This window comes from Natator depressus, chromosome 13, assembly GCF_965152275.1.
Source record: "Natator depressus isolate rNatDep1 chromosome 13, rNatDep2.hap1, whole genome shotgun sequence".
Taxonomy (NCBI): Eukaryota; Metazoa; Chordata; order Testudines; family Cheloniidae; genus Natator; species Natator depressus.
In genome coordinates this window covers 4705029-4718371 of record NC_134246.1, presented here as the reverse complement: position 1 = coordinate 4718371, position 13343 = coordinate 4705029, and the positions used below count along the sequence as shown (strand labels likewise).

The 13343-nt window shown below is 49.0% G+C and overlaps 1 protein-coding gene across 1 annotated transcript in view; it reads left to right on the top strand.

Annotated features, from left to right (window-relative positions):
• Positions 1–8691, top strand: part of ZNF512B (zinc finger protein 512B) — a 58833-nt gene extending 50142 nt beyond the window's left edge. The window contains exons 15-18 of the mRNA XM_074969654.1: positions 396–497; positions 1812–1874; positions 6852–6950; positions 8091–8691. Coding sequence (XP_074825755.1) covers positions 396–497; positions 1812–1874; positions 6852–6950; positions 8091–8384 — 558 coding nt within the window. The 3' untranslated portion in view covers positions 8385–8691. The remainder of the gene's footprint in view (positions 1–395; positions 498–1811; positions 1875–6851; positions 6951–8090) is intronic.
• Positions 8692–13343: the final 4652 nt, after the last annotated feature.

Sequence of the window (13343 nt, the reverse complement as noted above, 5' to 3'; positions counted from 1 at the left end):
AGTACTGCCCCCACTGAAGTCAATGGGAGATCCGACTCCAGGGCAGCTAAGTTTCTGTCTTCAGAAAACAGCTGCTTCAGATAGCACTGGCTGGCACCAGTTGTAGTGGTGACAATTTCTCCCACGCGACTCTGTCATATACCTTAACCAGCCTCACTTTCATTCCCAATCCCTGGGCACTCCAGACCAGAGACCGACTCTCACGCTGGATTGCGTTCTGTATGTTCCGTGGTGAGGATGACGTAGCTATGAAGGCCTTGGCTGAAACCTCCAAACTCATTGTTCAGCCCTGATTCACCTCTTCACGGGGGGGGGGGGGGGGGGGGGGGAACCCATTCAAAGGCCCAGAGGGCTGGTGCGTGCAGCTCTGCTAATAATGTTCCATTGTTTGGCAGCTAAATTACACCCGGCCGGGGCTTCCGAAGTTAAATCCGAGGCTGTTGGAAACCTGGAAAAATGAAGTGAAGGAGAAAGGACACATCAACTGCCCCAATAACGTAAGGAGGTTCTCTGTACATATCACGGGTGTGATTTTCAAAAGAAAACACACAGCTGGAATCTTCAGTAGAAGGAGGGAATTCTCAGTGGGAAAACCCCTGAACTGAACACGGAGATGCTTGCTCAGGTTTTTATTCAGCCCATACTTAGGTAACACTCCCAGGAAAGTTAATGGAGCATGGCCTGAATAAAGACTTCAGGATTTGGCCCATTGATATTTCTTTGTTCTTGTTTTCCTGTTAGTTGCCTTGATGACTATTTGAAGCATGTCCAATCACTGTGCACTCCTGGGGTACTCATTATAATACTGACGGACGTAATTACCAGCAAGAGGCTAGAAAGCAGAACTGGGAATCTGGGGCTCATTGTTCTAAGGGGAGAGCTCTGCTTGTTGAGCTAAACCAGCGGCTCGGAGGGATCTTCCTAAGGATTGCAGGATCTGGGTTATGGGAGCTGCTTTTTGAAGTCATGGGGAGTTTTGCTTAAATAAAGACTGTAGGTTTTGATCCAGGGAGTCTCTTTTTGTACAGGACCCACATTTCCCTAGACTGTCCCTTATTAAAGCAAGTAAGGGTCTGATTTTTACTCTATTAGATGTGACTATAGTAACTGATTGTGCAACTCAAGTAACTGAGTGTGCAAAGAGCGAAGATTAGCTGTTTGCACGCAAAAATACCCTATTGTGCGTGCATGGCCACCGTAATTTCCCCTGTAGGTTAGGTGCGTGCATTTTGTGGGTGCAGTTCTGCATCTAACCTCTTTTGAAACTCAGGCTTTGCCTGACCTTCCTCTGGATGTGAACTGCCCCCATCTCACTGGGCCATTGATTTATAATCTGGAACAAAGCCCTGCTAATGGGAATTTTAAAACCAGGATGTTAGCAGGGTGAGACGCGTTAGCTAATTAATGTCATATACACGCACTTTGAAAAGACGTTGCTCAGAACGTCAGCTGATTATGCTACTGCCTGGGTAATTAGCCTTTCTGCCTGGATCTTCTGCTGCTGCTGTAAGAACTCCGGGAGCTCTGCAGGGCCTTCTAACGGCTAGAAAAGGTACATTTTTCACAGAGACATTTAGGGATAAATTTTTCAGACTTGGTGCAGAGGAACGTAGCCACATGACTCCCATTAGCACTAATAGGAAACGTGTGGCTTGATCCCTGTGCATCCCACAGAAAATTAACCTCATGCTGATTATCCAGGGCTGGCAATCAAAGACAGCCTCCTGGGTACGGTGGGCTGCCGTCCATGAAACATAGAAAGACAGGAAGCAAGTTGCTAGCCCTCTCTGCCTCTTCGTTTCTTTCTGCAGAGCTGTGAAGCCATCTACTCCAGCGTTTCTGGCCTGAAAGCCCACCTGACTAACTGCAACAAGGTAAGTCCATCTGAAAATGGGTCTAGGCTTTCTGCCGCTATTTCTGTTTAGGGCAGGCGGTCTTCTCTCTCCTTCTCCTCCCGCTCGTTAGGGGGAAATGGGCCAGATGCCCCCGATAGAAAGTAATGCAGAGGGTTTTTTAAAAACTATTTATCGCATTGGGTCCTTGGGAAAGGTTGATGCCACTGGGAGCCCAAACCCTCTGCTCAGCTCCCACGCAGGCTGTGCTAATGCAAATATTTCAACACTGCCCCACGCACTCGCTTTAACACAGCCCTCAAGGAGCCACCTCTAGGGGTGAGGAGAGGCGTGCCCGTCTCATGCTGACTGAAATCAGGGGCATTGGTTGCCAGGTAGAGCCGGCTGGGTGAAGGTCATCCTGTGCAGTGGTCCAGCACTCCCTGTACCCCGGACGGGCCCACAGTCCTTGTACAGGGCCAGTGCAGGGGGAATTGCACCCATTCTTGGGTGCAAGTTCCTGTGTTGTCACCTGCCATCTGTGAGCTGGATGGAGAGCACCAGCCCCTTTCACACAGTCCGCCTTGTGATGCTGGCCACTTTCAGTGGCTCCCAGCCTCTACCGGATTGGAACAGGAAGTAAAAAGCTCCATGTCTCACCAAGTCCCCTGGACTGTACCCGCTGCCCAGAGATGGCAGCAGTCGATTCGTTAACCCTTTCATCCAATGTGCTGGGGATGGGGAGCCAAAATTCACCAGCTGAGTTGGGACAGAGTGTGGGACCGGCATAGCCTACTCCCGCCTTGGGGATGTACTCACAGCCGCAGCGCAGGGTCTGGTCTGCCGCTTTCCCCCGGCATTCCTGCCTGGCCACTGAATTCATGCAGTCACGATCCCTCCCCTAGCCTGCTACTACGTCATCGTCATTGTGGCAAGTCCCAAAGGGGCTTGGCCTCCTTGGAGATTGAGCCCCACCCAGCTCGATCTCTGGCAAGGGGCTTAAGGCGGTCGGGTTGTATATTCAGTTTGTGTGCATCACTAGCCATCTTGTCACGCTACCAAAGCCTTGGACGCCCATATGATCACCGGCCACATAGCAGCATCCCTTGGTGTGCACGCCTTGGAATTGGTTGGTCTTCCATTTTAATAATACGTCCATACCAGGTGAGCTGCCGAAACCAAGCCAGTGCTGATGGAGGGAGTTGCTGGGTTCACCTTTCTGATCTTGTCCTGCCACTTAATATGAAGCAGCTGACAAAGTGGACGAGAATTGAAAACATCAATCTGGTGTTCATCAGCTTCCCTCCGCACCCACGTTTCACTTCGCTGCAACTGAGCTGGTGTCACCGTGTTCTGTAGAGCGGCGGCTGTGTAGCAAACATGATGTCACGACGCCCCCACAGAGGCTGCCGAAGGACCTGAAAGCCGGCAGCAACGGCTGCTGGAAACATATCCGCATCTTTTGAGCATCTTCCAGCATGGCCTACAAGGCTGCCCAAGTATTTGACAGCTGCCACCAGTTCGATACACCGGCCGCACAGGTTAATACTGAGCTGGTTGCAATCTGGAGTTGGATGCTGCTTGATGGTAGTGGCCTGGCACTTATCTGGCTTAATAACCAGACCAGCGTGTGTTGCTTCTTGCCCAGTTAGACCAGCCCTCAGCTGCAGCCACTCACCAACCTGAGCCAATAAGACAATGTCCTTGGCCTACTGCAGATCTCAAAGCAGAACAGGGTCCAGCTCCACAACAGCTGCCTTCACAAGCTTATCCATCAACCAGTCGGTGCTGATGCCGAACAGCCGTGGTGACAGCCCTGCCACACACCCATGGAGATGGGACACCCTGCTGTGTATCTGCCATGTATCGAGCCTGATACAGCGCATGCTCAATGCCATCCGCCCTGCCGGCTTATCAGGCAGGTACAGACCCCACCCTCATGGTCAGCAGGGCGTAGAGAGAAACGCCTTAACATGCCAGCTAGTTTGTCAAGCACTGGGCTTAAATGCCTCTGGTGTCCTCACTTCGGCCCCTCCTTAGACAGCGTGATTCTCATCCTAACCGTCTAGCAGGGTTCTGACACTTAACACACAGTACAGTAAATACAAAATAACCCGTCGTTCAGTGCCAAAGAGGAAGGTGCTAAGGGAATTAGACACCTAACTCCTATTGACTTGGGCGCCTAACTCCACTCATCCACTTTGGAAATCCCAGCCTATAGAAACACGGTGTGTCATATAAAGAATAGAACCAAGGGCAGGAAAATGGCCACATAGTCCCATTATCTATCTAGGTAAGTATCTGACCTCCACTGGAGTGAAACATGAGGGCTATTACACCCAATAGATACAGCAATAGTGCTTCCAGTTTAAATTAACTCCAGGAACATTGGCCCACAGCAAGAGAGGGCGGCTCAGTGCAGAACCATGGAATTGGAACCGAGAAAGAACTTGTAAAACTTTATCTCCTGAAATCCTTCCAGCTCTAAATCACAGTGAGTGTAGTAGATTCCAGAAGGCAACTCTTCAGTTCCTGTGGGCCAAATTCATACCTGCTGATTATTGAAAACATACACAGCCCTCTCCCCCTAGCCTTAACTAGAACACTAATGAGAGAATTTAGAAAATCATATGCAGAAATCCTGCACAAAAAGCAGAGTTTTCACAAAATAAAATAGCATATGCATGAGATTTTAACTGTTTGGATCGATTACAAAATCACCCTGCTTGCCAGAAAAAGAGGCCCCTTCACAGCAAAGCCAACAGACTGCTCCAGACCAAGCAGTAGTGCATTTGCAAAAAATATGTATACAGTTGCACCCTTTAATTGTAGGTGGAATTACCATGGCAGTGCACAGGCAACAAATGCACAAATGATCTCTTACATCCTTAGCTGGTCATTTCAGTGCACAGCTGTGGTAACCGCCCTCACAAATCAACCGAGCAACTGCCCATGTATTTTTCTAAATGCACAAATTCTTGTGCCTTATTCTGCAATCTACAGGCTTGCCTCTAGCATCCTGGGTACAGATCAAATCATGTAGTCCTGTCTCAGGAGCCACCCCTGGTCTCCAACTTGTGCAGGGAAGGACACAGACTCAGTGCAGTTCCCTGGCATGGGGAAAGCGTGGGGAATTCCTGTGCAATCAGCCTGCAGGTGTCCTCTACCACTGTGTGGAGATGTAGTTTGGGAGCTGGATGTGGGACAGGCAGGGCAGGGGACGTGTGGCTCCCACACACAGACTAGAGGCCATAGGACAGCTCTGGAGGATAGTTGGAGGATACTATGCCCCATGGCTGCTATAGAACTCAAAACACACAAGGCAGCACTAGTGTGAGGAACTGGGCCTCAGCTCTTACTGTAGCATTGACTTCAGAGGGAGTTTTGCTGGAAAAAAGACTGCAGGATTTAAACCTCCAATAATCCTCTCTACTAATCAGTGGGGCGGGTGAGGGGGGGTGTCTGGCAGACACCAACAGTAATTCTTATGAAACCCAAGGAGCTGGACTGAATTACATCTTTCATGCAATCCCAGTGGAGTGTTTAGAATATATTTATGGCTCATTAAGAAGGGTCAAACTGACGCAGAATCATTGCACTGGGGTCAATATGGATCAATGATCTGTGATTTTTGCATGCTCACTTCTGGGTTATGTGCTAAGTGGGAGTCTGGGCTGGCCAGGCCTGCCTGTCTGCAGACACAGCTAGGAAATGAAAGACCTGTCTGCCATAACATTTACAACATGAACCCAATTATGAAGAAATTCCCACAGAGCCCATACATCGCCCAGAGGGCCTAATATATAATTCCCTGGCCAATGGAGAACGCATTATCTCCTCTGTGCCAGTGGACTGAGGCAGAGTCAAAAAATCATTCATTTTCACAAGGACTCTTAATAATGAAAATCCGGCAAATTAATGGCCTGTTCAAGAGTATAAAGGCAAAATTAGGAAAGACCTGATGATCATAAATTAGAAGTTTCTCTCCCAGTAGGTGTTCTTAATGATCCCTGAATTTGCTGACAGTAAAGAAATGGTGTAGCTAGCGATATTAAATGAAAAAATAAAAGTCTGTTAATGTAATATTACAGTCGAGATTTTAAATGCGCGAACACCCGGAAATTCACATTTTTGCTTCCACAGAAACCATCATTCATCTCCCGTGGGGTGCATATGTGGTATTTTGTATTATTGTAGAAGGGGTTACTTTTATGCCTTGATACACAGGTACAATTACAGTTGCCGTGGGAACCGTAGCTTTGAATTTCCTGGCTTTCAGGCAATTAAAATCCACACCGTTATGGAGGATAATGTGCCTCTGTTTCTGTGTGAAAGCTCCCCTCTCTCCTTTGCTTCCCCAGGGAATGAGTCTTATGCATCATGTTCCCTGATGTTTTTCATGGGTGTTCCAGGGAGTAGGCCCAGGTTTTTCAGGTACATGTGCAAAGCAGGTGCACAGATGCACACATGTCATGTGGGTAATTGCATGCACAAATGTCTCATTGAGCAGGATAATGTTTGCAGCTTTACCATGGTTGCATACACTCTTGCAGTAATTGCCCACACAAGTCAGATACGCGAATGTGCATGCGTCTGCACCCATGCCCAAAATTTGTCCTCCATTTGTATCAAAGGAAGCTTCTCTTCCTTTTGGATCCTTCTGAGGAGAAGGAGCCCCCTCACTGTAACAGATAAAGGGCCGGATTACATGGTAAGCTCCTGGCCTACAGCTCCAGGAGCACTGGCGTGTCCACATAACCGTGGATGCAGTATTTTAGGAATACATCTACTCCTTTACCTTGAAGACAAAGTCTTTGAGCTCTGGATGCTGAGGGGGCATTTGTGGCCTTCGAGTGGCCCTGGACCCATCATCATGGGCCCAAACATCAGGATATTTTCTGCAGACAATGCCTAGAGATTTCCCAGGGGCTTCTGGATTGTGAGGAGAGAGGGAGGCTGTATTCTCACCTGAAGTTTGAACCTGCTTTGGCATACAGGAGGCTGCTCTTTGCCTTTCAGGGAGACCACTCTGTTGGGAAGTACCGGTGCCTTCTCTGCCAGAAGGAGTTTAGCTCAGAAAGTGGAGTCAAGTACCATATCATCAAGACTCACTCAGAGGTAAGGAAGTGGGCGGGGTGCAATGGGGCTCTGGGGCATGGTTGAGGCTGTTTCCTGCTAAGGTTCACCTGTGACCACTAGAAGCTCCCATTGGAGCTCGCAGAGTTTAGGCAGAGGTGGGGGATGAGCTTATGCCTCTTTGCTTTTCTGGCCGTCCCTCCCTGTCCCACCTGTTAGACCTTCATCTGAGGCCCCAGGGCACCCAGTCTAATCTCTGGCACATCCAGAGACACGGCACTCCTATGGCCTCGTTTTGCACACTTGGTATTCAGGGTGGGCGCTGGCAACCTCATTCAGCCTCACTTCCAACCCCACCCCAGGCTGAAAAGCTTGACTCTGATTTGAAGGTTGTTGGGTTCCCGTTCTGCTTAGGGGAGACTGAGAGAAGGGGAAGAGAGAGAACTGAAAACAGAGGCGGGGGGAAAGTGGAGTGGAGCCTGAGAGGTGAGGAAAAGTAGAGAGAAACTGGGGTGATGCTGGGGGAGAAGAGGAGAGAAATGTTAAAGTGAAGAGAGATCCAATCCACATCCAGCACATACAGAGGGCACCATTCCTTCTGTCCTTAATGCCCTGGACAGATTTTTTTCCCCTTTCAACGGAAAAATGGTTTGAGCTATAGGAGGAAAAGCTTTGCCACTCAGGGCCCTGTTATGAGAGGCAGTGTGGTCTAGTGGGTAGGCACCGGGCTGAGTCAGGACACCCAAAACTAATTTGTGGCATTTGCAAAACTTAAGCTTCCACAAAGATTCCCCCCTTCCCTGTTTCCCCTTCCCGCGCTTCCATCATTACATGTCAATGCCTCTGTGGACAGATGCTAAGAGAAGCATTCAGACTGTGGCAGGAGATTTACTGAATCATTGCACAGCACCCCATTGTCAAGTTGAAACTGGAGGAACAGGGGCAGGAGGGTGGAATAAGGGGGATTTCCCAGTGAGAGGTAAGAGAGGGAAATCTGGGGGGGTTTCCCGGGTGTGTAGGGAATACAGGCGTTTTCCCCGGTGAGAGTGAGGCCAGGAGGGAAAATAGGGGGTTTCTATAACAAGGAAGGGGGGGAGGTGTAAATGTCGTGGCTGGGACAGTGCTCGCCGGCCTGGGAGGGTCGCTAATCACCAGTCCTGTTCTTTTCCCCTTTGGACACAGAACTGGTTCCGAACCTCTTCAGAGGCTGCCCGGAAAAAAAAGAACAGGGACCAGATTTCCTCCAGCCAGGAGGAGAAAACGAAAAGCACAAGTGGGAAGAAAAGGGGGAGAAAACCCAAGGAAAGGCCCCCGGAAACGTCTCTGAAAGGCAAAGAGAGCACGGCAGCAAAGACTAATCTTAAGAAAGCCACAGAGCACTGGGAAGGGTCCAACTGCAGCCCCGAAGGGAGAGAGAGAGGCACCAAGCTGCCCGCCAACAGGAAAGGGGGAGCCAGTAAGATGCCTGAGAAATAAGAGGTTCAGAGACTCTCTGAGGATTAGTTTACAGCCCAGGGTAACGGGGTGAGGCCCCCCCAGTTTTCTCTCCCCCGCCCCCTGCTCATCCGTTTTGTTTTAAAAACAAACAAAAAAAAACCACTTTAAGCAAAATCACGGACCGTGTTTCACACTGGAAAAAAGGAAAAGACTGCAATTGTCCATCCATCACCCGCGTGCACACGCCCGTACCCCTGGACTCCCCTACACACACACACACACACGTGCACACTTGTGCGTTCACTCGGGCTGCACAGCTCTTCTGCTGACATGTCCCATAATGCAGCCAAACCCCTGCAAAGCAGGAACCCCCCCCCCCCCCGACCATTTCCTTCAGATTCTGTGCGCTGAACCGGTGATGCTTGAGCAAGAGGAAAGTGCAATAGAGGCAGGGCGTAAAGGCTTTTTATTTGGGATTGCTTGTCGGATTGCAATGCCAGCATAGGATCTGGATTGGTTTCTTTTTGGTGGGGCCGGGGAGGGAAGAAAATGATCTTTTAGATGCTGTCTGTACCACGCCCACAAACGGTGCTTCAGCCTGTGGCTTGTTAGTTGTGATGAACTAGGGGTGGGGTTGAAGAGGTGTCTCCAGTGAATAGGCTTTGGCTACCTGTTGCAGTAGCTGGTGAGGCTCAGAAAATGCCAGTCCCGAAGCCAGATGCAGAACATGGTTATAGCCAGGATCCAAAGCATCGCACCCTTAGGAAAGATTTGGGGTTTGTAAGGCAAGCTGGTGCCCCGTGGCACCCACCCGGAAGAGCCGCAGTTAAGTCCACTTTGTTTCTATGAATGATGCTACTTCTGGATTCCCAAAGGGAGAGCTGTAGCTCGGAAGCCCACCTGTCGCTTTCAAAAGATGTCGTGGATCCGAGCATTTAACCCATGTTCTGTTGGTTTTATGGCCTGGCCAGTGTATTGGGCGTGGTTTCTTCTCCACCATTAGGATAGGCAGGTGCGGTGACCGTAGGTAGCAGGGCGTTTGCCGTAGCACAAGGCGTTTGTCTGGTTTGGCCGTTGTCGTTCACAAGTAGCAAAGAATGCGCAGCGAGGCAAGAAACATGCCTGTGGGGCATGAGGAAAAGATCATGACTGTCAGAGGTGCAGCGCACTTGTGACTCCAGCGAGCGTCCACTGGAGCGCAGGTGCCCAGCACCTCTGGAAATCAGGCTTAGTGAAACCAGTCCCAGGGAAGAGTTTTTATATGGGGGGTGGAGGGGCATTTGTTTTATTTTTTTTAACTGAAGGCCGGGCAGTTGCAAAATTATCTGAGCTCCATTGCCAGATTGAAGGGGAGAAAAACCCTCTGGATTTTGAGAACTTTTCCAGACTTTTTTTTTAAAATGTACATCAATATAAAATACTGTATCAAATTGATACTGAGCTATTGGTACAAATAGCCCATTAGCAACAGAGCTGGGTGACTGCTGCAGAAAATATGCATGGACATTTCTTTGAATTCCCCCTTTCTGTGCTCGCTTTCTGCTGGCAGGAATGTTCACTACAAGAGCAAACGCTGTGGAGGATTGGCGGAAAGAGACTTTCAAATTCGCCATCATGAGCCTTCACCCCGGACAGCTGATTCTAAGAGTGAGGCTCATTCAGTCAGGGGTCAGAAACAAACCACATGACCTATCTGTCCGATCAAACCAGCTCCACTTTTGAATATTGAAGACTCGCAAAGACACAAGAGGGTGAAGAACTTCCGATAACTAATCCATTTGAGAACATTGCAAGATGTTCACGGACAGAGAAAGAGGCAAAATTCATCCAAGTGCTCTATGAATTAGTCACCCAGTTCTGTTCACTAGGCCAATGAGATCTCTCCAGCCTGAATTTGGTGCACTGGATTGGCACCAAGTGACAATCACAGGTCATGCTTTATAGTCACACCTCCGTGGCTTGATGGATGCACTCCTCTCTTGGCTTGTTCTCAGCTCCCTCCCTTTGGGAGGAACATGCCGCAGCCCAGGGGAGCAGCCTCTGATCCCCTGAAACTCATACTGACCTCAGTTCATCTTCCCAATTTGTCATTACTGGGAGTCCCTTTTAAACAAACGCACTTGTTTTGCGTTAATATTTCCCTGAGCTGAAATTCTCAGAACACCTCGCTCTGGGCTGGAGGAGAAACTTCCCCAGACCAAAGTCCATCGGCTTCGAGACAAAAACCAGGCTACCTCGCTCCTTGATAAATACATGGGGCTCGCTGCAGTTCATATCACAAGGAGGCTTACCAGAGCATTTTTGTAACACGTTTTTCACTTACCAGTGGAACAAAGCCCAAGTAGCTTTTCCCTCATTTGTTCCCAATTGTGGATTTTGGAAGGTTACGTTCAGGGGAAAAAATTCTGCTTATTTAGTCAATTAAAACCTTGACCTTCACTTTGCTTCACTGCATTTCACAGCCTATCCTCCATCCCCTCGATTCTTAGTATTTTTTCATGCTCTGAGGAGCCATTCAGTAATAATTAACGTCCTTCTCCGGTGACACATTATTACTGCTGCAGAGATAGAGCTGTCTACTCCTGATGTCATGTCAACTCCGCTGCGGAATCCTTGCTTAAGTGCCCACCATATATCTTGGCAGCTGAATTAAAATGTGTGCATTTCCCCTGGTAGCACTACTAAGGAAGTGTGGCTAAAGCCTCCGCTACTTGCCCCTGAAAACAGTGGCCTAAAGATAAAATCCCTCCCTTGCATTTGGCCATTGTTTACGGAACACTGTTAGGCCACATTTTAAAGCAATTAGTGAACAAATTTAATTAACCGGCACATCTGGTCCTGTTTGCCTTTTGGGTGTCATCTGTTCTGTTGTTTATCTTGTTGTCAGTAGCGCAAAGTACAGACCTTATCCCCCAGAGGAAGAGAATGCTTCTTAGTAGCCAGAAGGCCTGCGACTCCCTAGCCTTTGCTACAGGATAAACTGGAGCTAACTTTCCTCACAACTTTTCAGTGCATTACAAAGAAAGTAGGAAAAAGATGAGCAGTGGAAATTTTGCAGTCATTTTGGTGATATTCTAGCCAGACAGAGCTCAATGGTAGGGCTGCCTGTTTCAAACGGAGTCATCAAAGCAGTAATTACCAGAAAGCCATTTGCACTGAGGGTTATTATTCCCAGGGTGGCGAAACGCTGTTAAACTGTATCCCACAGGGAGGCACTGTCCTGTCATTGTTCCGTGCTCCTATTGCCACTTGCTAAAAGGTCCTGGAGCAGCAGTCGCATTCTGCCGTGCCCTTGCAGGAATGGAACGCAGCGCGAGAAGGGCTGTGAGAAGTAACAGGGCCTCGGATTTTCAAAAAGAGCACATCCAGTTATGCTTCTAAACCCGTACATAGGCTTCTAAATAAAGTGACCTGATTTCTCAACCGTGCTGAGCACCCAGCTCCCATTGACATCAGTGGATGTTGCTGGATGCTCAGCACGTTTGAGAAATCGGGTCACTTTATTTCGGAGCCTAAATCTGGACTTTAGCAACTTGATTTCAGGCACCCGCTTTTCATAATCTCAGTGAGAATTGTTTGAATAGTTACAGATTAAACACCAGCTGGAAGATGTTCAGATAAGGATGCTGACACAGCAGAAAGCATGGCTGAAAGGAACAGAGGAAAGGCTAAGGAAAGAGGCAAGGAGAACGCCTACCGCATAGTGGCACATACAGTACAAATAGCAAGATTACACTTCAATGCAATTGGTATTGTGTAGGCCCAGGCCTTGAAAAACATGGGTCCCAATGCACACTTGCTGCACCCTCAAACCCCGCAGGTCTGATTGTGCACATTGGCTGTCACACAGCATGATTGCGTGTCTTGTGCATGCTTCTGTACACATGCTTTTGCAGGGGCACCCACAGCCACCTCCTTTAAAGAACTGAGCCCGTAGGCCCAAAATCTTCCCCTCAGCCCAAGTAAACGGGCCAGGCTCTGAGGACTCTTCAAGGAGGAGTCCTCTTCTCATGGCACCTGAGCAGCTACTCAAGGCTAATGACTCCTGGCTCCAAATCCACAGTGTCTTGCTCTCCTAGGAGACCTCACCAATCTGGGCTGTGCAGCATGTCTGGGGTTCCAGCAGTTGGGCTTCCATTTGCACGGGGTTCTGTGCACCCCGCAGAAGATGAGGCAGGACTGGCTCCTTAGTACTGGAAACACCTTGACCTTAATTTTCAATGACAGTCACACGTTTTTCATTAATAGAATTGCAGGAGGACACTTCGGTTTTGTGACATCCCAGATGTACAGACTAAAGCAGCTTTTGTCAGATACTCTCAGCACTTTGGGGGTCTCGCCCAGCTCTGTGCAATTCAAAATGGGATCTTCTGTATAGCCACTGACTAGGGAGCTCCTCTCATATGGTCCGGTACAGTCTCTCCTGAGGCCTTTCTCGAGTGTGGAATGGGTTGTGATTAGACAGGGGGCATTGCAGTTGTTTATATCTATTACATGGGCATGTCTGAAATAGGCCTGAGCCACAGAATCTGGATCTGAAGCCAGGTCTCCAAGGCTCCTGTATCTGGGGGTTCCATTTGCATCTGGGGGGTTCCATTTGGTCTGTTAGAGAGAGAGAGTGGAAATTTAGAGCCAGGTTCCAACTGGGAACTTTCCTAAAGTTTGGGGGCTGTTTGGATCTAAGTTTTGGCTTGTGGCCCGTTTCTGATTGCACAGTATATGTAAGTGACATACATCCGCCGCAGCTGTGTGAGCCTCACCCAGCTAAGGCCTGAAAACGTAGATCAGCGCTGTTCTCAGTGACAGCTGATGGGGGAGGGGGGTTTCTCCTTAAGCTCAAATGGTAGAGCAGCTGCTACTGCTGCTTTTAGATCTCCCATTCCTCGGTTCAAGTCCCAAAAGGGATGGATTCCACTCAGTGGCAACCAGTTCGTGGTTCACTCCCGCTGGTGGCGCGTTGTCTGATGCTGGTTCGTGTGTGAACAGCAGCGGGCCAGG